This window comes from Equus caballus, chromosome 2, assembly GCF_041296265.1.
Source record: "Equus caballus isolate H_3958 breed thoroughbred chromosome 2, TB-T2T, whole genome shotgun sequence".
NCBI lineage: Eukaryota > Metazoa > Chordata > Mammalia > Perissodactyla > Equidae > Equus > Equus caballus.
Window position 1 is genome coordinate 30,917,679 of NC_091685.1, and position 25,101 is coordinate 30,942,779.

The 25,101-nt window shown below is 56.9% G+C and overlaps 1 protein-coding gene across 1 annotated transcript in view; it reads left to right on the forward strand.

The window, feature by feature from the left end:
- The first annotated feature begins 1,163 nt into the window (after window positions 1–1,163).
- Window positions 1,164–25,101, forward strand: part of MYOM3 (myomesin 3) — a 49,093-nt gene continuing 25,155 nt past the window's right edge. Inside the window, exons 1-15 of the mRNA XM_001501292.6 lie at window positions 1,164–1,537; window positions 4,903–5,081; window positions 5,347–5,427; window positions 6,134–6,293; window positions 7,038–7,195; window positions 11,170–11,265; window positions 12,914–13,002; window positions 14,958–15,002; window positions 15,473–15,613; window positions 17,068–17,229; window positions 17,872–18,013; window positions 19,126–19,325; window positions 20,065–20,118; window positions 20,519–20,646; window positions 23,118–23,301. Coding sequence (XP_001501342.3) covers window positions 4,921–5,081; window positions 5,347–5,427; window positions 6,134–6,293; window positions 7,038–7,195; window positions 11,170–11,265; window positions 12,914–13,002; window positions 14,958–15,002; window positions 15,473–15,613; window positions 17,068–17,229; window positions 17,872–18,013; window positions 19,126–19,325; window positions 20,065–20,118; window positions 20,519–20,646; window positions 23,118–23,301 — 1,801 coding nt within the window. The 5' untranslated portion in view covers window positions 1,164–1,537; window positions 4,903–4,920. The remainder of the gene's footprint in view (window positions 1,538–4,902; window positions 5,082–5,346; window positions 5,428–6,133; window positions 6,294–7,037; window positions 7,196–11,169; window positions 11,266–12,913; window positions 13,003–14,957; window positions 15,003–15,472; window positions 15,614–17,067; window positions 17,230–17,871; window positions 18,014–19,125; window positions 19,326–20,064; window positions 20,119–20,518; window positions 20,647–23,117; window positions 23,302–25,101) is intronic.

Genomic DNA, 25,101 nt, shown 5'->3' on the forward strand with positions numbered 1-25,101 from the left:
CTCATTTAGCAAACGTCTGTTAGGCGCCAGGCTTCACTTTTCCCAACTGAATCTTTTCAATCAGACTGCAAGGCAGACATCATTGACCTCACTGTACAGATAATAAAACCAGAATGGTTAAGTGACTCGCCCAAGGTCATACAGCCAGGAAGTGGTGACACCTCCACCAGGCTGCCTTGGGGGGAAGGGGACTACAGGACCAGTTTAAATGTCTGTCTCCTGCTGAATTGGAAGCCCACACCCCTCTTTGCTGTATTTGCAGATTCACACTCACCCCTCGCAGTTAATGTATAAATGCGGGTGTTGGAAGCCCTTCTTGGGATGGGTCAGTACAAGATGGGGGAGAGCCATCAAGTGTTCTCTCCCAAAAGATGCTCTGAACACTGCAGCCAGGGAGAAAAGGGGAGAAGCAGGAGAGCCTAGACAGGGGGTTCAAATAGGGCAGGAGATCAAGGCTTTGGCTGAAGAGCTCCCTTACGTGTCCTCTCTCTCTCTCGCCAGTGAGTAGTCCCCCAGCAGTAGGAAGACTGGTGGGCGCGGTGTTGCTGGCCCCCTGAGGCCCCAGTAGGAGGCCAAGGAGGGAGCCGAGCTCTCTGCCCTGGCACTGGCACACCCCCCCCAGACCTGCTCATCCCCTGAGACCTGGCGCAGGTGTACCGTCCTGATCACTCCCTGTCTAGATTAGGACTTCTTCCGTGTCAGGGGTCTTATCTTATTCCCTTCTGCATCCTCAGTGCCCACCAGGCCTGGCAAAGAGCAGACGTGAATGAGCGTAAGGGGGAGGAACTGAGATAGGGGAGAGGGGTGTAGCAAAGATTGGGAGGAAGGACCCGCAGTGGCCACTCTGGAAGCCTGAGGAATATGGCCAGTGAAGAAAGAGATGGCTTCCTCGCTCCTCCCCTGCCTGTGCCACGTCCCCGTACACACATGACCATGGCCGGGTGGGGGCTGGGTCAGTAGCTGCTGGGGGAGTTAGAGAGACCAGAAGCAACATACTTCCATTTCAGCCAGGGATTTTTAGGTCTCGTTCCTTCCACTGTCTTCGTGAAGTCTGGGTGCCCAGTCTCACCGTCTCCATTTCTCAGAAAGGCACTCGGATCAGAGAAGATGGGTGTCTTCCCCAAGGCAACAGTCAGAACTCCCAGCAGCTGGGAAAACCTCCCTTTGCCTGCTTTCCACACAACCCGGCCTGAGCTTTTCCCTTCTGTCCACTTTAATGGTGGGCTAGAGTGGGCAGAAGGGAAGCTGGGGGAGGAGCAGCCTGTAGGAGGCTGGGGTGGGGGTGGGGACAGCTCCACCTGTCACTGCCGCCTGAGCAGTGCTGGACTGACCCACGGCCCCTCCCCCCGTCCTCCCCCCATAGTTCTCATCCATTGTCATTGCACTGTCTCAGTGCTGCTATATTTAAGGCCCGTGCAGGCTCCAGGATCACATTCTTCTCCCAGTCCTCGCTGAGTCCAGGGCAAGAAGAGACCAAGGACCCTCTCATCCTCTGGAATCTTCTCCCCAGGGACACCTAAGTAAACACTGCTGCTCTGTAAGTCACCTCCAAGAATCAAGGGTGGGGAGGGACACCTCCTGAAAGTGAGACCCTCAGTTTTCCGTTGGGAAGTGAGGGGTGTGTGTGTGTGTGTGTGTGTGTGTATGTTAGGAGAGGAGCCTGGGAGATTTGGAGAGAGAAAGTAGACATGTGCTGAGGCAGCACCCCAAGTGAAAATGGGAGGGAATCCTAGAAACCCCTGCCCCATCCCTCTGTTCTGTGTGGCCCTGGGTCTTTTGAGCTGAGCCCTCTGTGATGTGAAAGCGGCAAAAAAAGGCGTCTGGGGATGGCCCGGGAAGTGGAGGCTTTCCTGCGATGGAGCAGGAATTAGCAGGGACGGGGGTGAGCTGGCAGGTCCAGCAAACCCACAGCAGTGCTGGCCGGGCCCTGCTTGGCCGACCCAGCAGGCAGGGAAAGGGAACAAGCCCTCAGGGCCCCGGTCGCTGGACCGGCAGGGCGCTCCTCCAGCCTGGGTTCCCTGGCAGGAAACGGAGGCCTGGACAGGGATGGAGTTTCCTCAGACCCTCGGTGGCAGGGTCAGAACTCCAGCCTCTCGGAAGCTGATGGAGTGCTAAGAGCACAGGCAGGCTGTCTCTGCTTCCGCCCACAGGATCCCACTCTCTGCTGTCAGGCGTCTTCGAGTCACCCAGCTCTGTGCACTTCTCTGTCCCTCCTGAGGAAGGGGAGAACCTTCTGGCCCTTCTCACTAAGGGATACCTATCAGAGGGCCAGGTGGGAAAGCAGACTGAAGCTTGGGAGGGAAGTAGAGGCAGCTTGGGAAGGCCACAGGGCAGGACCCCTGGCCCAGGGCTTTGCACCCCCAGGAGAGGGCAAGGGGGGGGCAGTCTTCCCTCCTGGGCCACACCCCGCTGACCCCTCCCCAGCAAGCATACATGGCGTTCTGGAAAAAGGACAGAGGAGGCTGCACACTCGTCACTACTTAATCCCGAGCCTCAGTCAGCGCTTTAAAAAGAATCGATGGCTCATCTGCTGAAGCCAGGGGTCTGGTTGCGGGAGGCCCAGGAGGTCAGGGATGAGCGCCAGGCCCACCCGCTGTGCTAATCAGGAACAGAGCATCCGGGGAAGGGAGCCAGCGGCTGATGCCAGGGAACGTTAACCCTCAGCTGCTGGGGCCAGGGCCACGGTGTCCCAGGAAAGTTGAGCCGCGGAGCCTCCTTTACGTAGGGTGGTACCCAGCAGCTCTCCTCTTGAGCTGTGAGGAAGGAGCAGAATGAGCAGGGCCAGTCATTCTCTGAGTGCAGGCAGGCCCTTTTCCTAGGAAGGGGCCAGATGGGAAGCCCAAGGGGTACTGTCCCATGATGTTCAGCTGAGGTCATCCACAGGAGGCCAAGGAAGCTTTGGGGGCAGCCCTGGGTCCGGGCTAACACTCTGCAGTAGTCCAGGCACTCTTGGGTGTCCTTTGAGAACACCCAAAGGGAGCAAACATTTGGGAACTAAAAGGAGTAAATGCCCACTAAGATTGACCCTCAGCAGCCTGAGCCCCTGACACGCCGCCACAGGCCTTTCCAGGCCAAGGATCTCTGATGAGGCCAGCAGGCCCGCCTCCTGTGTCACCGACTTAGAGAAATGGTCACCCAGGTGCTGTGCTCACACCCAGGTCAGAACACAATTCACACACGCACACACACACACTCCATCACAGCCAGCAGGCCCCCCAGGCGAGGCGGGCGCCAGGGCAGACCTGGACCTCGTAGAAGCAGACAGGGCAGGGCTGAGGTGGTGGTCTCCTCTTCTGCATCCTTCTCCATGCCCGGGGTCTCATCAGGTCCAAGCCGGGCAAGGACCCGCCCAGGTCAGAGGTCTGCCCCAGAACTCCCAACTGGAGGAGGCACGAAAGCCACCCCAGTGAGTCCGCCAAGCAGCCTGCAGCTTCAGCATCACAGGGGCGCTCAGAGACCCGGTGGTGACACGGGGGCCCAGAGCTGGAAAGGACTTAGTGCAAGAACCCAAAGCCAGCTGGCTCGCAGGCCCCCTACTCTCCTTACCCGCCTCTCCAGATCCACAGATTCACTCCCTGGTCCCTGAGCCGCCTCAGACCAATCGGATCTAACCCTACTGGGTACCACCTGGGGGCCAAGAGCCAAGCCTAAGGAATGCAAATGCAAGAAGAATCCTCTGTTGTGATCCCCTTCTGAGAAGAAAGGCCGTGTGGCCCACTGTGTCCCCAGCCTCAGCCAAGAACTGGCCTTGAGTAGATGTGTGACAAAGGGGTCAAGAGAGCTCGGAGTGGGCAGACCTGGGAGCCAGTCGTGGCCCCACCACCAACCAGCCAGGTGACCCTGGCAAGCAATTTCCCTCCTCCTGAGTAAAATGGGATCAAATGGTGCTGTGCCATTTGGGTTGGCACCAGGGACAGAGCATTTGAAAACTCCTAACGTGGGGCCCGGCGCGCATTGAGCACCCACTGTTGTGACCTTCAATTCATTTACCTTCTCGTCGAAGAGACAAGTGCTTGGAGATGAAATAATTAAACAGGAAGGGGAGGCATTTTCTGAATCAGAGCTAAATTGTGGAGTGAAGAAAAAAATACAAAGGGGGTTAGAGGAGAGAAAGTTCTAGGTGGCGGTAGTTTTTCGTCAGAGCTTCTTAGAAATATCACGTCTCACGCTTATATAGTACTCACTACGCACCAGGCACTCATCTCACCTTCGCGACTACCCTGGGAGGTCAATAGACCCACTTTACAGGCGAGGAAACAAGTCACAGAGTCTTGCCCGAGGTCACACAGTTGTGAAGTGGAATGAGGAGCTGGGCTCCCACCGGGGGGTTGGACCAGTCTCCACGCTCCACCACAGCACTGGCCTAGCATTCTCAGCTGGGGCTTTGAAGCCTGGGGAGAGTTAAGCAGGCCGGGAGGAGGGGGAGGGCTCTCTCCATGAGGAGAGCAGCACAAGCAGAGGCTCAGAGACAGGACTGAGTGTGGCATCTGCAGGAAGCGCGAGGACACCAGCCCACCTGGAGTCGTAGAACAGCCCTGGACATCGCTGTGTTCAATCGCTCACCGTCTGGGAAACTGAGGCCCAAGGAAGGGAAGGCCTTGCCCCCAGGTCACACGGCAAGGCCAGGGCAGGGTTGCAGCTGGAAGCCGGGGGCTGCTCCCCCGTGTGGGTCTCTGCCTGCTCAGCTGGGGAGCGTGTGAGGTGGTGGAGAAGCCAGGCTCAGAGCTGGAAGCCTGCCTCTGCCACCTCGGCCGGGTTTCTCTCCCTCTCAGGCCTCTGTCCCCTGTCTGCCCACTGGAGAGAGAAGCCCCAGCCCCACAAACCTCCCAGAGATGCTGGGAGGACCACATGGGGCGGGATGGGCAGACACCTGGTGGATTGACTGTGCATTTGGCTTGGCAGGTTGTCACTCTCGCAGCCATGACTCTGCCTCACAGCCCTGGAAGTGGGGGGGAGCCCCGGCCCCCCAAGACCGTGGAGGTCCACAGGCTGGAGCACCGCCGGGAGGAGGAGCAGAAGGAGGAGCGCCAGCATAGCCTGCACATGGGCTCCTCGATGCGGAGGCACACCTTCCGCAGCAGGTGGGAACATCAGGGACCCCAGCCCGGCCACTGCCCCGCCCTTAGGGCCCCCAGTCTAGGAGGAGGCCCAGCCCTGCCCTATAAGAGTCCTGTCTGAGGGGGGAAGAATAGCCCTTCTTTCTGGAGACCCTGGTCTGAGGAGGGAGGCACAGCCGTGCATGAGTACCCTGAGGCTGAGGCGTGTAGATGCAGTCTGATCCCAGGGAGCCCCCAGCCAGATCCCAGCTGAACCCGCGGGAGCCACTCACTCTCTTTCCCGAGACAGCGAAGAGGAGTATGAATTCAGCGCTGAAGACTACGCCCTGGCGGCTGCGCTGGCTCTGACGGCCTCCTCAGAGACGTCTTGGTAAGTCAGATGACCTTTCCAGGGAGCCCTGGGCTGAGAAGGCGCCATGGTGTCCGGTCCCCTCCTCCCTACTGGGCTCGCACACCAAGCTTAAAGAACCACATCCAGAATAAGGGGCTAGACAGAGGTTTCAGCCCAGGGCTGTCTGACCGCAAAGCCCACCACGCCACCCTCTGAATGGGTCCACAGGCAGCAGGGAGTGACCATCCCCAAGGGAGAAAGTGGGGTTCCGCACTTCATCACCAGGCTTCAGATGGTGGGGGAGGGGGCTCCTGGGGAGAGGAGGAGTGAGTAAACCAGCCCCAAATTTCGGACACAAATCCCCAGACTGGAAGGCCCCCGAGCTTGAGAGCGTCAGGAGGCCGCATCCTGGTCCTGGCCTGAGGCAAGCTGCCAAGCCTCAAGTCCCTGACCTGTAAAATAGGGAGACTGCTGCCTGTCCCCCGGTGGTAGTGAAAACAAGAGGAACAATGGTTTGTGAAAGGACCTTGAGAACTGTATCAATAGTATTTATTATGCACCTACTGTAAGCAGGACACATTCAGGGTATTTTGGAGGCGAGAGGTTTAAAAGTTGCTCTTGTCCTCAAGAAGCTTAAATTGCAGCTGGCAAAGCTAGGTGTCGGGGTGGAGCTGGCCGGGATGTCCCCCACCCCGGGCCGTTGGGCCATTGGGCCATCGGATCCCGAAGGCCTCTGTCACCACAGGGAGGCCCAGCTGAGGCGCCAGACCTCTGCCGTGGAGCTGGAGGAGCGCGGGCAGAAGCGGGTGGGCTTCGGCAACGACTGGGAGAGGACGGAGATCGCCTTCCTGCGGACCCAGTGGCTGCTGCGCCAGAGACGGGACCGGAAGGCGCTGAGACGGCAGGTGAGGGGCGGGCGGGGGAGCCCCGGGGCCCTGGGACCTGTGGCCCATCTCATGCCTCCCTGCCCCCTTCTCAAGAGGCAGCTGGACATCCAGGGAAGAGCGGGGCCCTGGACATTAACCCAGGTTTAAAGCTGGTGCCCCCAGCCTCTAGCTGTGTGACCTTGGGCAAGCAAGTGAGTCTGCCTGAGCCTCAGTTTTTTCATCTGTAAAGTAGACGTATGTGGTTGTACCAACTCTCGGTGTTGAGACGGGAATTAAGAGAGACTGGGCTTGTAAAGTGACTTTCCCAGTGCCTAGAACACAGAAGGCCCTCAGAAAACACCATTCCTGACAAATGTCAGGCATCTCCATGCCCCCTCCCCCAGGCAGGAGAGCAATAGCTAAGACTCACACAGGCTGTCTCAGCGCCCACGTTTTTCACATATTAACTCATTTAATCCTCACTACAACCCATTGTGGGGGGGGGCTATTATCATCATCCCCATTTTACAGATAAGGAATCTGAGGACTTGCCTATGGTCTCACAGCTAGTAAGCGACAGAGTTTGGCATTGACCCCAGGCCAGCTCATTCCAAAGCCCACACTCTGCCCTCTGTGCCACACTGCCTCTCAGCTGCCGTGAGGGAGGCTCCAGCCCACGTGGGTCTGACTCCAGAACCTGGGTGTCAAGGGGAAGGTGACAGCAAAGATGCAGAGGAGATGGTGCCCTGGCTCCTAGGAGTCACAGACCCCTCCCGCCTCCAGATAGAGGAGAAAGTCCGGGAGGTCAAGGAGCTGAAGGAGCTGTGTTCCGGCCGGGGGCCCTGGTTCTGGATCCCACTGCGCTCCCACGCCGTCTGGGAGCACACCACGGTCCTGCTGACCTGCACTGTCCATGCCTCGCCTCCACCGCAGGTCACCTGGTAAGGCCCGGGGCAGGGGAGCAGGGTTCTCTGAGCCTCCGGGGTTGTGTGAGGGTGAGTTCCTCCCTTCCAGGGGCCTGGGCCCTCCCCTAGAAGTTCCTGCCGCCTTAGAGAAGCTGCAGACCCACAGACCCCGAGTTCTGCCCGTCCCCCAAACAGAGCAGCAGCTGCTGGCAGCTCAGGAGAAGTTATTCTTAGCCGCCTCGAGGCCAGCCTGGGGCTGGAAGACTGGACCACCGGTGAGCCAGCGCTTGTAAAAATATGACTGGAGTGGCATGAGAAGGCAGCTGCTCCGAGCTGGGCGTCTCCAGAGTTGGAGGATGATGGCAGGAGGCCCGGCAGGGGGCAGGGAGCAGGAGAGGAGGTGGCGAGGGCTGAGGCCCGTGAAACGAGCTCAGGCCTGGGGTGGGAGCCCTGTGCTCCAAGGCCTAGCTCGCTCTCCACTAACTCAGTGTGTGCTCTCGACGATGTCTACTAACCTCCGTGGTTCTGCCTCATTCTCCTGTTCTGTAAAATGGGTCGAGACCTCCTGTCCAGCTTGCAGGTGGTGAGGATTTAATGCCACGACAACATGGAAGCCCTCAGAACTTGAAAGGTGCTGGGAAAGCAGGAGACGCTCTTCCTGGGAGAGTAACCATAACAGAACCACAGAGTCTAGGCCTTGCTGGCGGAGCAGGGAGGCGGCAGGTGTCTCCTGAACGGGCACGGTGGAGATGGGGCAGGTGTGGCCGTGTCTGGGGTCTCAGTTCTACCACAGAGGGAGGCGTGTCGTTCACGCGGCTGAGCCCACGGTTGACTCTCCCTCGGTCTAAGGCCCATTGTCAGGCACGCTAGGGGACAAGGAAGGGACAAACAGTCACCAGGAGCGCCTTCTGTCCCAGACCCTGACTCAGGCACTGAGGCGTAGAATTGATCTAGACACAACGTCACCTCAAGGAAAGCTCAGCCCAGAAGAGAACATTCATGGGTGATATCTGAGGTGAAAGGGTGGAGGCCAAAAGGGGGTGTGGCTGCCTCTGCCTGGAAGATCCAGGAAGGCTTCTCAGAGGAGGTAACATATAAGCCAGATCTTGAGGGTAAACAGACCATGGTCCAGTTGGAGAGAGAAGATAAGGGCACAAATGACCAAGATCACAAAGGAAAGAACCACATCTGATACTTGAACCCGCTTGGCACTGACCCAGCGCTTTTCTCTTATTTGAGCCTCAGACTACCCCATGAGGGAGGGACAATTATCCCCATGTCACAGGTGAGGATATCATGACTCAGAGAGGTAGTGCAACTTGTCTAAGGTCACACAGCCAGTGTGAGCCAGGATTCAAACTCAGGCCTCTCGTCTCCCAGCCCATAGCTCTTTCTAGTGGCCTGGTGCTTCAAAAGCCAGGAAATAAAAAGCACGGAGGCCAGGAGCAACCAAGAAAGGCATCTTAAGGGAGGTGGCATTGGGGCTGGTCATTGCCAGATGGCATTTGCTCAAAAACTTGTGCCAGACACCACACTGGACACTGAAATTCATGGGGACTGAGGCAGACCCTGCCTGCAAGTCACTGGCCCAGTAGGAGGACTGCTCCCGACAGCTGGCCTGGGCTAAGTGGGGGTCAGCACCTCAGCTGGCCTGGCCTGGCAGCCAACCCCTGCCCCGCCCTGGCCCTGAGGCCCACATCTAGGGCATTCCGCCGGAGCGTCTCCGGAGGAGGACTCCTTTCCACCCCTGCCAGCCAGTTGCCACAACAGGGCATAGAGCATTCCTGTCAGTGGTGGAAGCCAAGGCCAGGCCCACCTCCAGCCAGAGGGAGCCAGGTGGCCCCTGGGGCTCCTGGCTTTGGGGACCTGGTTTTCCATCATCAGCCCCTCGAGCAGGCCTCACGTGGTCCTGGGACCGGCCTCCGCAGCTCTGCCAGGCCGTGGGACAGACGCAGCCCTGGGTTAGGAGGACAATGCTGGCTCACAGGGCTTGTCAGGCAAGTCCACTCATTCAGCAATTATTAAGCACCTTCTGAATGCAGGGGCAACAACAGGACGAGGTAGGCCAGGCCCACGTTTGCCATGTTTATACTGCAGAAGCAGGCCCTGATTCCACCTGGTGTCAGAATTCATCTCCCAGGCCAAGCAGCCTTAAAAAGCAAACTCTAACACCAAAATATGGGGGTGGAAATTAGACAAATCACAAAAATCTCTCTCTTTTATGAGGGCCTCTCAGAGGCAGTCTCTGGGCTGGGCCCCTCGCCTCGTTGTCTCATTGGACGCTGTTTCGTTACTGGTCGGCGCAGCCCCCATCCTCAGGGCGGCCGCAGAGGCAGGAGCCTGCAGCCCAGAGAGCCGGCAGGACAAGCGCCCAGCTCTCGGCCGTCCAGGTCGTGCCCAGAGCTGCAGCTGCTGCTTTTTCTGGGAAAGGCAGAGGCTGGCCAGGCTGAGGTGTCTGGAATGTTCCTGACAGGTGTGGGGCGCGGGGACCTGACCTTGGCCCCCAGGCCTGGGAGAGGCGGAGAGATTGGGCGCCCAGATCAGGCACCGCCCTCCCCGTGGAAGACTTAGTTGGGCTCATTTCAGAAGAGGGCGCAGCCTGGGGGCTGTGTGATGGGCGTGGGCCTGGGCTGTTTGGTTGCCATGGAGACAAACAGGGTGTGAAGGGAGCTGGGTCCAAGGAAGGCGATGCAGTGAGTCCCAGGCGCCCTCTCTCGGCCGAGGCCTCCTCTTCAACCTCAACCACCATGGGGCAGGCTGTGCATGCAATGGCCTCATGGACACAGAGGCCCCGAGAGGGGGACTGACTTGCCCAAGGTCACTCAGCAAGCTGTTTCAAGAAGCCAGACATCCTAACTTTCAGAGACTCACTCACCAGTCCGACTCCTCAGGCCTCCCGACCCTCTAACGCGCCGTGCACAAAGGCAAGGCCACCTCACTGTCTGGTGCCCAGGGCAGGGAGAACCAGACCCCAGAGTTCACAGAAACCAAACAGCGGTCACCAGGTGCACTGGGGTGATCTGCTGAGCCACCCTAGGAATCAACTGGGGAGTTAAAAAAATAATGCCCAAGTCCCACCCCCAGAAATTCTGATTTCATTGATCCGGGACGCAGCCTGGGCGTGGAGATTTTTTTAATGGCTTAAATAAGAGAGACGCTTATTTCCCTTCCGTGTAAGTGTCTGCTGTAGACTGGGGCGGGGCGGGGCTGCTCTGGCAGCTCGGCTCAGTGGTTCCTCAGGGACGCAGGCCAGTCCTCACGGCCATACTCTTGCGGCGGCAGGACAGAGGGAAAGACAACGCCAAAAGGGGCAGAAGCAGCCCTGTGAACTGGGACTTACTTTCTGTTGACAATACTCAGTCACGTGGCTACACCTGCAGAACGAGGGCTAGGAAACATGTTACGCGGTTAGCGGCTCAGGGAGAAATTCTGTTCCTTTCGAATAAGAGGAGAATAGCTATTGGAGAATGATTAGCAGTTTCTGATGCAAATTCCCAAAGGCTTCCGTTCAAAATTGGGGCCTGGAGATTTTAAAACCTTCCTCTGGTCATTCTAACGAGAGCCAAGAGAAGGAACTGCTGTCCTGAGGGGTCCACAGGGAGGCGGGGATGGGGTACTCTCCTTGGCAAGCCCCCTCATAGAGGACGGAAAAGCTGGTCCCTGGAGATACCCCTGTAGGGGGAGGAGCAGCACCCCTAATTACAGGCTCCCTCTTCTCTGCCCCCGAGAAGGGGAATGAACTCTTGAGTATCCATAATGTCCAGGTCGCCGGAAGAAAGCTTTACACATCTTATCCCATTAAATGGTCACAGCAGCCCTTCGAGGTCGGTGCTGTTATTACTCCCATTTCACGGATGAGGACAACTGAGGTTCAGAGCAGGGAAAGTGCTGCCCTGGGTCACATCAGCGAGTAAGCAGCACAAAGCCGAGCTTGGAATCCAGACTGAGAGGCTCCGGATCCTTCCCACTCGGAGCCACACTGCCTGCCACAGACCACTGTGTCTCCACAGGTACAAAAACGACATGCGAATCGACCCCCGCCTCTTTCCTCCTGGAAAGTACCGAATCACCAACAACTACGGGCTGCTGACCCTGGAGATTAGGAGGTGAGTCTGTGAGCCACGGACAGACCACAGCCCCCAGACCCCAAAACCACGGAGGCCAGAGCAGGATTCCTGAGCCTTCCTCAGAGCTGTTTCCCGAGTTGGCCTCATCTTCAGAAGTATCTGGGGGGCTTGTGAAAACATCGATTCATAGGATGGACCCTCCTCTCACTCCCGGAGATTCAGATTAAGAAGGTATGCAGCGGGGCCCCAGAGTTGGTATTTAACACACGCCCCCACGGGGTTCCAATGCCTTGGAATATACGGTGAGAAATTTGCACGCAGAGGCTAATAGCAAGGACTGAACGCTGAGCTAGGCACACTGGGAGAGCTCCTTGTGGGGGGAGAGAACACACAAATTCTTACACACACACACACGTGCATGCTCACACACGCACATGCAAAGGGAAGCAGTTGGAGGGGAGAGAGGCCTTTCAGAAGTTGGTGCGTCTCAAGCACGGTTTTGAAGGAAGAGGCCATGTGCGTGGAGGGAGGCCCCATGGGATGTGGAAGCACAGTTCTGTGCATTATCCCCATGAGCTGCCACGTGTTGAACACCTCTGGGTGCCAAGCCCTGTGCTAGGGGCTAGATGCTTTCAGTCGACAATGCCCACTGCCGTTCTTGCGGGGAAGCGTTGTCAGGCCCGTGTTACAAGTGAGGAAACAGGCTCCAAAAGGTTAAGGGTCTCACACAGCTTGTCCAGGGCAGGGCCTGGGTTTGAGCCATTCTCTCCATCCTAGTTCTTCCCAATACACGAGACCTTCCACCTCAACCAACGTGGGCTGCAGAGACACAGATATGGACAGGACGTTGATCCTGTCCTCCAGAGAAAGTGGGGACACACGACACAAATACTTGACTGTACAATGCCACAAAGGGAGGTGCCCCAGGGGCCGCGCAGTCGGGGAAGGCGTGCAGGGCCAGGCAAGCCTGTAGCGGCAGGTGGGGCTGGCCCTTGAAACAAGAGGGACTCCTGCTCCAAGCAGCCAGGGCAAGGGGGAGGGCACCAGGGGGTGCTCTCTTGCTGATGGGGCCAGATGTGCCACATCCTACCAACTACTCTCTTTGTCATCAAGATGCCCCTGGCATGGACCCAGCCCCAGTCTCCACTGGGAACACAACAGGGTTGGCCTGGAGGGTGGTGAGACCCGGCCGGAGACTGAGAACACCTGGGCATCCAGCCCAGTGCTGGCCCAGACTGGCAGGATGTCTTGGGCAAGTCTATGCCCTGCTCCTGCTCCAGGATTCTGATCTGGAGGTGTTGACAGGGCAGGAGGCCATGCCTGGGAGAGGACTTGTCACCTTGAAACCAAGTTGAATTCCAGTTGCTATGTGACTCTGGGCAAGTCCCTTAATCCCTCTGGTCCTGCAGAGTCAGTAATAGCAATCACATTTTCAAAGCACTTTCACCTGAGGTGGGTTAGGCTGACGTCATGTCCCTCGTTTTTCAGAGGTGGACACTGAGGCATGGGGAGGGGCAGTGCCCAGCCCAAAGGCACACAGCTTTTCAGAGGAGGGGCCTGAGTGGAGCCTGAAGTCTCCCCTCTGAGGCCTTCCTGTTAATCCCCGCCTTCCCCACCCGCAGACGGGGACTTGAGTTTCCCCTGGAGCCCAGCAGTCCTGGGGGGCATTTCCTTCTCTCCTTTTCAGATGCACCATTGAGGACGCAGCCACCTACACGGTGAAGGTGAAGAATGCCTACGGCCAGGCCTCCTCCTTCGCCAAAGTCCTTGTCCGCAGTAAGTGCTCCAACGCCGCAGGCCAGGTGGGCCCCTGCAAACCCGCGATGAGCAGAGGAGGATACAGGTCTGCGCTCAGACCCGAGGAAGGGCCCTGGCAGAGGGGCATTTGGCCTGGGATCAGGTGACCGGGGCAGCCACAGAGATTCTCACTCCCCTTGGGCCGTCAGAGCAAGTGAAAGTCGCTTCCCTCAGATGGCTGTTCAAGGGGTCCCCACCTGCCAGGCTCCAAAGAGTATGCTCATCCAGCAGGTTGGGCTTGGGTCCAGACCCAGCTCAGGGCCTTTGGGTGGGTGGTCTGGCCCTGCCAGCCTGGCTGAGGGGTCCTTGGGGGCAAAGACAGGGTTCTACCAACTCCCCTCCTGACCCCACTGCTTGATCTGGCTTCTGGTGTGTATTTCCCGGTTGGGCTCAGGCCCCTCCTGGAGGTGACCCTGAGAGCATCTGAAATCACAGCATAAAGCAGGGGAGATGCTCAGGAGTCAGCCACACCCGAGGTCATGCGCTGGCTCTGCCACTGACTGGCTATGTGAGCCTGGGCAAGCCTCTTCACTTCTCTGAGCCTCCTCATCTGTAAAGGGACTCCTACCGCCTCCCTCAGATGCTCCTGTCGATTAACTGAGATGGTATAGGTAAAGCTTGGCCGTAACAGGATCTTGGGAAGGGATAGCCCTCAGTCCCCACCCCCATGGGCCCCATGACCAGGGCAGAGCACAGCCCAGGAGGCCACAACTCCGAGCCCAGGAGAATGCTGTGCCTTGCTCTCAGGGCCCCTGCATGCACACACACAGACACACACACATACTCCCTGGGCAACAGCTAACCCCTCCTCCCCTCCTCTCATCAGATCTCCTTAAATCGTCCTTCGCAGTCTTCTCCACTCCCTGCCCTGTTCCTCAAATAGCTCTTGGGAGGCAGCTGTCCCTGCTGCCAGGCCAGACTCTCTGCGGAATTTGAGCCATCTCTATAGGCTGTGCCCAGAGTCAAGCCCAAGGTCGGGCATCAGGGCCCTGCCTCCCTCTGTCCACCCATCATTCCATCACTTCCTCCAGATCCCTGCCCCCAACTCTAGCAAGAACAGCAACTCCAGGATCCACCTGCCTTCCTCTTGGCCCCCAGGCTCCAGCAAGCCTCCTACTAAGAGCATCCGTTCACTGCCACTACCACCCTTCCCCGGCTCTCATCTCCATAGCAACCGCAGTGGTCCTAGTGGAAGGCCCTGGGCTGGGAAGCAGGAGCTCTGGGTTCTAATCCTACGTCTTCCACTGACTCTCTTCCACTGTGACCTTGGGCAGCCTCGTGGCCCTCTCTGGGCCTCGCTCAGGAAGGGCCTTTCCAGGGACCAGTGTCATGTCATGGCTTCAGGCTAGCTAAGTGAGTATGCCTCAGTTTCCTCATCTGTATGAGAGGATTCTAATGGCACCAACAGACAGGGCTGTCGTGAGGACTAATCAGGTTAATAAGCAGCACATGGCATGTGCTGTCTGGACAAAGCTGTTCTTACTGTTCTTTGGTGGTCTGTGTCATCATCATCTTGGATTTCACCCTTAAGCCCCCAGGTGGCTCTCTTAGCACTGCCCCTTCCCCTGCCGGCTCTCCCTGACCCCACCAGAAATCCCAGTCTGGCCAGCCTCAGCCTCTGTGAAGACAGCGTGTGATCCTGGCAGTGAGTGTGGGCAGAGGAAGGAAACCACCATTTATTAAGCACTGACATGTGTCAGGCTAAGGCTGAGGGCTTTGTTCATGTGAACTCACTTATTCAGAACCCACCACCGTCAGGTAGGGATCACTGTCCCCATTTTACCAACAAAGGAACTGAGGCACAGAGAGATGAAGCCAAAGGGGGAGCCATTAATAGACCAGGACTTGAACCCACACCCAAGCTCGTGCCTCTAAAATCTAGGAGGAACACGGGGTCTGAACCTTCTCAAACTCCATTTGCTCTGGGTTTTCAGCTTACCTGGGGAAGGATGCTGGCTTCGATTCGGAGATCTTTAAAAGTAAGGAGGCTGAGGGAGGGACGGGCCTTCGGGGAGGAGGGTGTCTGGTATTCCTCATCAGGTGTCCCCACAGCCCCCTTTAGAATATAGTCACCCATTGCCCACAAAGGGATATCCACGTGGGGTTTGCCTGTGAGCTATTAACACTTGCAGACCGGCTTCTGCGGGTCCCAAGGCACCGGAGAGCTGCCCCCAGCCCCTGAGCTGTGCAGTGGCCGAAACTGAGTGGGAAAGGCAAAGCCAAAAAGACAAATGGACATGACGTTTGGCTATTTGCTATTTTGGCTCATCTGGTCCCCACCTAGATGAATCTCTTCACCCACCCCCCAGGACCAGGCTCCTCTTCTCATTAAGCCCACCTTGGGAACTTTGACTTCTGACCCAGAGGAGTGGGGACACTCCCGTCTAAGCCCCAGGCTAGGCTGGCGGCCTCAGAAGACTTCTGCCCTAAATTTCTGTTCCCACTCCAGGACTAATGTTCGGGCCCAGTGTGGAATTCACATCGGTGCTGAAGCCAGTCTTTGCCCGTGAGAAGGAATCCTTCTCTCTGTCCTGCTTCTTTTCGGAAGATGTCTTGGATGCCGAGCAGAACATCCAGTGGTTCCGAGACGGTGAGGACCCAGTCCTGGCCCCCAGCCTTCAGAGGCAGAGGTGGAAGCCAGAGAGAGGTGGAAGCCAACCCTGGGACCCCCCCACCCCCTTTCACCAGCACAGCTGAGTTATGGATGCTGAAGAGGCAGAGGGACAGAGGGAAGCAGAGCATAGCCTGCTCAAGTCACCCTACAAAGGGTCACCAAGCACCCAGGTGTCAGGCCCTGTGCTGGGGGCGGGTAGGCATAGACATGCCTGAGCCTAAGGGGCTCTCCATCTGGGAGGAGGGAGGAAACCACAGCATGGTTGTAGCCGCTGCTCACTGCTGAGAGCCTGCAGTGGGCAGGCACTGGCTCGGCCCTTTGCATCTATGGGATCCTCATCACCCAAGGGGTGAGTGATGGCTTTCGAAGCAACGAGAACAGAGGCCAAGGCCAGGAGGCAGGACGGCACGAGGAGTGTCAGGGCAGGTTGTGACTGTTGCCTAGGGCTTTTCAGAGTCAGGAAGTGGGTGCAGGGGCATAACTGCTCCTGCTGAGTGGAAGGCCTCTGGGGAGGTCATGGGCAAGGCTGGAGAAGGCTGGTCAGCTCAGGCAGGAAGAGGCGGCCCAGCCAGGGAGAAGGACAGCTGGACCTCCCGCCCCATCCGTGACCAGGCCGGCAGCCAAGGGACAGGAGTATGCTCCTTGCTCGCCCGTGCCCCGCAGCTCTGAGCTGGGAGGCTGCACCTGCCGATGCGGAGTGGGGAGGCCCTGCGGAGCCAGAGAAACAGCTGCACTGTCGAGGCTGAGATGTTTTCCCAAAGCTGTCGATCTTCCAGAATAGAAGTGCTGACAGGAGGGAGGGGCCTTTGAGTGGACAAAGAGGGGGTGGCCCAACAGGGTGGCCCCGGGGCAGGGCCACTCCCTGAGCCCCAGAGCCCCTTCACTGAGTCCCCATCCCTCTCACTAAGGTCCCCTCGACTGAGTCTCCACTCTCCTCACTGACCCCTACCCCCTCAGTGAGCCCGCCGCCCTCCTCACTGACACCCCAACTCTCTCAATGAGCCCCTCACCCCTTTCCTGAGCCCCCACACCCCTCAACAAGCCCCTACCCCTTTCATTAAGCTCACAATCCCCACCCACTGAGCCCCCAGCCCCCCAACAGAACCTCTGACCCTCACACAGGGCCCCATCTCTCTTATTCCCACTTCCTCACAGAACCTCTAACTCCTCACTGAGCTGCCGACCATGTCCCTAGACCCTCATTGAGCCCCCGCCCCTTCCCTGGGCCCTGTCCCACTGACCAAGCTTCTGCAGACGAGAGTCCAGCGGCCACCTTGGCAAAGCCCTAGACGTCACCACCCCCACCCCAACTGCCCAGCTGAGCCCCAGGCCATAACCACACCAGCCACGCCTCTGTCTCGAGTGTCTGTGGGTTCCCAGGTGAGGCCAGGATCCCCCACAAGCTCATACCAGACCTCTTCCCTCCTCAGGGAGGCTCCTGAGGTCCTCAGAACGCCGGCAGACCCTCTATGCAGACCGCCAGGCATCCCTGAAGGTGTCCTGCGCCTACAAGGAGGACGAGGGACTCTACACGGTCCAGGTGCCTTCGCCCTTTGGGACCCGGGAGCAGAGCGCCTATGTGTTTGTGAGAGGTGAGAAGGTGGGGTGGGGATGGGGGCAGCTGGAACCCAGACACCGGGGCTCTGCCCTTGACCGATCTGCTGTGGGACCTTGGGCAAGTGCCCACTCCTTGGGGCCTCAGTTTCCCTGCTATAAATGGGGGTGTTGGATTAGAGTCTCTCTAGGAACGCCTGTGGCATCCTGTGACCCTCCCGAAGGACAGGCTGAGTCGCAGACTTGGTGAGGGCTAGGGAGGGAGGGCTGAACATGGGCTGAGGTGGCTCTGGTCCCTGGTTGATTTCTGCCTCCTGGTTTGCCACTCTACCAGCTGGGTGATCAGAGGCAAGTCACTTTTCCTCTATGAGACTCAGTTTTCCCTGCTACAAAGTGGAGGTTTGCTCTGGGGCTCCGAGATTCATTATGTCAATTGTTCAGGTGTGTGGTGTAGATGGGCTCCTAATAAATGGTACTCCCACCAGCCCCCAGATGCTGTTGTTTAAAAGGAGGAGGCTATTATTCAGGTCCTTGTCCTCAGATCTAAACTGAACCCCTGGAGGGTTAATGAGAAGAAGATGTTGGGCACGAGCAGGAGGGAGCTTGTTGCCAAGTGGACCCTGACGGGAAGAGCATCCTCATTCCCCTCGTCTCTCCCCACCCTCCACCCCACATTTTAGATGCTGCAGCTGAGAAGCCAGGGGCCCCAGGCTCCCCTCTGAATGTCCGATGCCTGGATGTGAACAGAGACTGCCTCATCCTGACATGGACCCCGCCCAGCGACACCCGGGGCAGCCCCATCACCGGCTACTCCATCGAGCTGTGAGTCCACCTCTTGAGAGGCAGAGCCCCTGTGAGTAGATGGCTCTGTGAAGACCACAGAGTGGGGACCACAGGAAAGAGGCGGCCCCATGCCTCTCTTCAAAACAGGGCAGGGGGTAGATTGTGCTGTATAATGTAGGGGTGATAGAAGGGCGTCCCCTGATACTTGGAGTTCCACCCCTGGAGTCAGCCATGGCCCTCTGGACGCTTTACAGCAAGAGCTGACCCTGGGAGGGCAAATAGTAAGTGCTTGAAACCTGAGCACATGTGATTTGCTGGCTACTTTCCTCCCTGAGTGACAACTGACCCCAGAGGGAGGGGCACACCAGGAAGAAGGGGGCCCTCCTCCTTCACGTGCTGCCAGCTCGAGGCCCTAGTTTGAGCTAACACCCAAGCCTGCCACTGATGGGGCTTGCAGCCTATGCACTGGAGCTGCATGCCTTGTCTCATTGAATGCCTACAACAACCCCTATCTAAGGGGGAGGGGAACTCTTAGTGCCCCATTCTGCAGATGAGGAAACTGAGGTACATGGGGCCATGACTTTGCCCAAAGTCACACTGCTCATTAGTGATGGAGTCAGGATTTGGATCCATATGTGACCAGCGCTCCATCCAGCCAGTAACACATATTGGGGTACTGCCTGAAGACAGCGGTACCCAGAGGGCACAGAGAGCCCAGACTCTGAGGGTCAATCTGGAATGCACGCCGACTTTGGGAGTGGACGGCCCTCCAGTGAAATCCCAGCTCTACTCCTGAGCCGTGTGACCTCGGGCGGCTCCTCTCACTGACCAAGCCGCAGACCCCCGTTTGTAGAGTGAAGGCAATCACACCTGACTCCAAGGACGGTTAGGATTAAAGGAGATGCTGGAAGGGAAGGGCACAGCACAGCTCCAGGCACACACAGAAGTTCCATGAAAGGCACTAGTATTTTGACTGGCATCGCAGTCACTGGAGGATGGCCCCCAACCTTCTGGAGCCCCGAGGGCAGGACTTTAATTGGCTGAGATGAGCTGGGCCTGCAGCCCAGGGTGGCAAATGGCCCAGGTGGAGGCTCAAACTGGGAAGGTGTGACTCACGGGCAGGGGCTGAAGCCAGGGCCTCTCTCCTACAGGTGCCAGGGCGAGTCTGAGCAATGGGTGCCCTGCCACGAGGCCCCCGGCGGGACCTGTCGGTGCCCAATCCAAGGCCTCGTTGAAGGCCAGAGCTATCGATTCCGGGTGAGAGCCATCAACAGAGCAGGCAGCAGCCTCCCCTCCAAGGCCTCAGAACCAGTTGTCATGGGCGACCACGATGAAGCTCGGAGGAAGACAGGTGGGCACAGAGGCCATAAAGGGACATTCTAGAATATCAGTCAGGACGCACTCAGGACTGCCTCACATAGGAGATAGGAGGCGCAGCCCCCATTCCAAGCCCTATTCCAAGGGGGAGACACAGGCCAGCCCCCAGGAACCCCTAGTATGATGGAGGAGACACAGCCTCAGGAACCCCCAGTCTGCTGGAGGGAATACAGCGCTGTCCTTAGGAACTCCTAGCCTGAAGAGGGGGTGGGGTACAGCTAGCCTGATGGAAGAAACACAAACATGACCACAGAAGATGCCAGTCTGAGGGAGGACCACCTTCTTCAGATGCTCTTAATCTGAAGGAGAAAAACAGCCCTGCCTCAGGAGCCCCCAGCCCCAGGGGGAAGGGAGGGGACACAACCCTCACAGCCCTTAGGAGTCAACCCAACTTGGGTTTGCCTCCCAGCTCCACTGCGCCTTAGGTACCTGACCCCAGGCACATCACTTCTCCTCTCTGTTCCCATTTGTCCCAAGAGGACAGAGCTTCACTCAGGGTCTGAGAGCAGCAGTGCTCCACTTCAGACTCCTGAGAATACCAGGGCCCAGAAAGGACCTGAGGATACGCAGCAAGGGGCCGAAAGGCCAGGACTGGGAACGGGGGAGGAACCAGCACCCAGAGTGGGGCCAGCCCTGCGCTGATCCTCCTGACCTGCCCTTCGCACACCCTGCACCCCTACTTTTCCCTCAACGTGCTCCATTCTCCACCCTAGAGATCCCGTTTGATCTGGGAAAGAAGATCACGGTCAGCACAGATGATTTTGAAGGTACATGTGAACCCCTGACACTTTGCCTCAAGACTCCAGACCCCTTGATGGTTCTGGAAACTCTGGGACTCGCACCGGCAAAGAACCAAAGCTGTCCATGTGCAGGTGTGGGGTGGTGATGGTGGGCGGAGTCTAGTCGGAGGAGGCCAGAGTACTCAGGTGACTGCAGCTCGTCTTGCTGTAACCCTCCTGGAGGAAGCACTTTGGGGAAAGTCTTGGGCAGGACATTGAGAGACCCGGGTTCTGGCCCCAGCTCTGCCCTGCCTTGCTGGGTGAACTGGAGCAAGTTCCTGCCCCTCTCTGGGCCCCAATTCCCTTCTCTATGAAATGAGGGGCTGAGATTAGGGGTCTCTGAGGGCCCACCCATCTCTGACTCTGACTCAGATGGCTCTGATTCTAGACTTCGTGACCATCCCCTCACCCCCAACCAATGTCCACGCCAGTGAGATCCGTGATGCCTACGTGGTTCTGAGCTGGGAGGAGCCGAAGCCCCGAGGCAAAGCCCCACTGACATACTCCCTGGAGAAGGTACAGAGACCCAGAGGACCCCAGCCCCAGGCTAGCCTGAGAAAAAGACGTGCTGTGGGCCAGGCCAAGGAAGCACTGAGAGACCCCGGGCAGTGTTCCCTACGGAGGCCTTCAGAGAACAGGAGAGAATTCCCTGCCTGGAAGGGCCTGAGCATGTCCCTGCTCGGAGGCTGGGGGATGGATTAAATGACCTTTTGAACTTAGCTCCAGCCCTGAGAGGCCAGTTACTCCTGGCAGTTCCTGAAGCTATTGATGGAAATACAGAAATTAACAGACACAACAACGACAGTAAGATCCACTGTTTCCTGGGTACCTCCCTGCCCCCGAAGTCTGGCTGGCATTGGGTCACACATCAAGTCAAGCACCTATTCTTGGCCAGGATGACGTTGGGAGGGAAGCTAGGCTGGTACCCACCAGCCAGGGTCATCACCCTGCAGCACTCACCGGCTTGGGTCAGGGGTTGCACCCAGAGGCAATTCTCACAAAGACAGAGTGGGGGCAGGTGTCTGGGGAGGAGTGGATTTCACAGTGGAGGGGAGGCATCAGCACAGTGCCTGGCACATAGTAGGTGAACAGGACAGGTTTAATAACTCCATGAATAAGAAAGCTCCAGGCAGGAGTCTCTGGCTCTGATTGTCCACCTGGGCCCCTCCTTACACACTCACAGGGGACCCTATTTCTCCGACACAGGAAAGCTATGGAAAACTGAGGACTTGTTCCGTGAGGCTGTAGAGTGTAATGGTGAAGACCTCGGAGTCAGACTGCCTGGGTTCAAATCTCATCTCTGCTACTTACTCGCTGTGTGACCTTAGACAAGACATTTAGTCTCCCTGTGCCTCAGTTTCTTCTTCCGTAAAATAGAGATAATAATTTACACACCTTACAAGGTTAATATGAGGATCAAATTAACTAAAGTACATCAAGACTGAGGACAGAAACTGGCAGTAGGCGCTCAGCAATGTTCACTGGCTTTTGTAACAATTTCTTGGCCTACCTGTGTTCCAGGCTCCTGACAGCTGGGTGGGCCCTGGGAAGGGAAAACACGGGGCGGGGGGGGCCAGTTGGTCCCCCTTGGGACTTCTAGGTCTTAACCCTCAATGCCCAGATTCAGCAGAACTATCCTCTGGGTTCCTAACTCACCTGCATCATCCTTTATCTGCCCACAGATGCAGGATTTGTGGCTGCTTTGGGGACCCCTGGCCCTGTGGAGAGTGAGCAGGTTTGGGGGCAGAGACACCTGAGCTTAAATACCAAGTCCACCAGTTACTAGATGCACAACTTTCAACCAAGTTAACAAAACTCCCTGACCTGAGTTTCCTCATCGGTGGGGAAATTAACACCTACTTTCTAGGGTAATTGTGAGAATTCATCCATTTACTCATTTATTCCTCCCGCAAACATAGATTGAGCACCTGCCACGTGCCAGTCCTGTTCTCAGGCCTGGGGCCTCGGCAGTGGATAAAACAGACAAACCCCTGCTTTGTGGAGCTGAGATTCCAGTAGGCTGTGGGGAGACCGATGATAAAGAAGATAAATAAGCAAAATATTTAGCACATTAGCTAGTGGTAGAGTAAGGAGAGAAACAGAAATCAAGAAGGGGATTTGAAGCGTCGGGAGGAGGGGTTAGATGCTGGGGGAGGCCTCCCCAGGAAGGTGAGTTTTGAATAAAGCCCTAAAGGAAATGAGGAGCCAGCCAGGAGATTTCTTGGGGAAGAACACTGCAGGCAAAGGGATTAGCGAGTGAAAGGCCTGGAGGTGGGAGTTGGGCCTGGCGCCATCTGGCGCAGCAGGGGCCACGGAGCATGGTGGGTGGACAAAGCGGGGCATGGAATGTGGCCAGAGAGGTAGCAGGGGGTCAGACCATGGAGAGGCTTTTGCTCTGAGAGAGACGAGGGTCGGGGAGGGTTCTGTGTAGACAGGGATGTGATCTGACTTGTGTTGTAAAAGGATCCCTCTGACCATCATTTGGAGGAAAGACTGAACCAGTTTAAAGGCAGAAGGAGGCAGACCAGTTAGGAGGCTATTAAAATAACTCAGATGAGAGATGCTGGTGGCTTGGATCAAGGTTGTGGCAGGGGACATGAGGATAGTAAGTCATGGTTGAATTCTGGATAAATTTTGAAGGGGGAGCCAACTGGATTTGTTGACGGAGCATATTTGGGGTGTGAGGGAAAGAGTCAAGGATGGCTCCAAGGATTTGGGGCTGAGCAGCTGGAAGGATGGGTACCACTAACCCCATGTGGGCAGGTGTTGGGGTGAGATCCACAGTCAGGCTCAGAACGTGTTGAATGTGAGCTCGCAGTAGGCCTTCAGGTAGCGATGTCAAGGAGGCAGGTGAATCCGGACCTCAGGTGTTCAGGGGCCGCCTGGGCCAGGGATGGAAGTTAATGAGAGCAGGTATGGGCACTGCCAGCCCAGAGCCAGGCCCAGGCAACTGCTTAACCAATGTGAGTTTCTCTCCTTTGTCACAGTCGGTCATAGGGAGTGGCACCTGGGAGGCCATCAACTCAGAAGCTCCTGTGAAATCCCCAAGATTCGCCCTTTTGGATCTGGAGAAAGGAAAGTCATATGTCTTCAGAGTGCGAGCGATGAACCAGTATGGCATGAGCGATCCCTCAGAGGCCAGCGAGCCCATCGCCTTGAGGGGGAAGCCAGGTACCTGTGTGATGCAGGACATGGGGGCACGCCATGCTGTCAGCATCCAGGGGTCAGCACCCCACGGCTGCAGGAACAGAGCCGTGCCCACTTCCCTATTCCTGACCCCTTCTACCTATCATGAAGCTGAGAAGCAACATGATCTCAGGCCTGCAAAGTTTTAGGACATCAGGAATCACATGTCTCTGGGTTCACGGAAGAACAGACATTTTTTCCAGATCAATAATTCACAGGTTGCGGATTCCAGCTGATCCAGCACAGGAGCTGATTGTGACCAAGTGGTCCCTCAGTTCTAAAGGTCTCTGACCGGCACCCGATCCTGCCTCATGCAGCCAGGAGTGAGCCTCCTGAGCAGGTCGCCTGCCCACTCCCTGGTTGGGGCTGAGCTGTCCTACTCTGAGCCATAGCTCAGCAAGTGGGGCGCTGTTCATGTGCAGCACACATGGGCCTGGGTGAGTCATTCCTGGAGTTCTCACCTGCCAAACCCATCGTTCTGAAGGCCTAGTTATTGCTCCCACTTCCAGCTCCTTCCTGAGTCTCTTAGCTGCAGCTCCATCCTGGTCCCAGGTTCCCAGAGTTCCCTCTCTCCTCTGAGGCCTCTGGATTCTGGGATTCTTCCCTTTTTGATAAGATCATGTGAGATCAGAAGGTTCCTTGCAGCTGCCATCACCAACTGGTCCTTTAAGGAACCCAGCTGCAGCATTCCCCATCCAAGAAAACCCTGATATTCTGGTCTGTTAACATCTAGGCTTGATTTGGGGGCCTGGCCAGTGAGCAGTTTGCAGTTGGATGTGGAAGTCTCTGGACCACAAGGCAGCCTTGGGGCAAGGTTCTGGTGCAGTTCAGAAAAGGAAAGGAAGAGGGAGGAGGGGAGGAAAAAAGAAAGGCATTTACTTGTATTATAAAAGTAAAATTATTATACAAAAATTGGAAAATACAAAAAAAGCAAGAGAGAAGGAAAGAAGGAGAGAAAGGAAAGAAGGGAGGCAAGCGGGGGGGGGGAGGGAAAAGAATGCCGCTACTCCCATGAGTCCACTGCCCAGGGGTAACCCACTCTGAGCATCCAGGTGCCTGGGCTTCTGGCCTTTTGACCACATGTATATCAAGGCATCTTTTTGAAAGTAAGATCAAACCATATGTAGAGCTTTGCATTCTACTTTTAAAAATTAACATTGTATCACAAACATTTCCCAGGTCATGAAATCCTCCTTGAAATCGTGATTTTAGTATCTGAGGACTACTCCACACCATGGATACCCTCAGCTCAAGCTCTTGCCCTTGGGTAGAATCAGGTCTCTCGGGCACATGGGGACCCTGAGTGGCTTCCTTCCGGTCTCTCCCCTCCACCCAGCCTTCATCCACTGTCACACTGTCTTCAACCTGAGAGGCTGAAGTTGCTGACAGAACCTTCCTGAGGCCACAACCTCAAGTCTGTTTTCAGCACATCCCCTGGGGCAAGAGCAGAGCCTGGCTCAGAGTAGGCACTCAATAGATACTGGATTACGTTGGATGGATGATGAGTTCAGCCTTTGCCTGTTGACGTTGAGGCCACCACCAGAACTCAAGAAGAGGTGTCCAGGGGGAAATGGAATATGATGCTCCAGAATTCAGGAGAGAGCAGGGCTGGAGGTAAAGCCTGGGGAGTCACCTGCAAAGAGGTGAGCGTTGAAGGCATGGGAATAAGCAGACCCTTGAAATGAGAAAACAGGAGAAAAATGGGGCAAGTCAAGGAAAAGAAGCTTGAAGGAGTTCCACATTTGGTGACAAAATGAAGACGAGGAGCCACTGAAGGAGGTATAA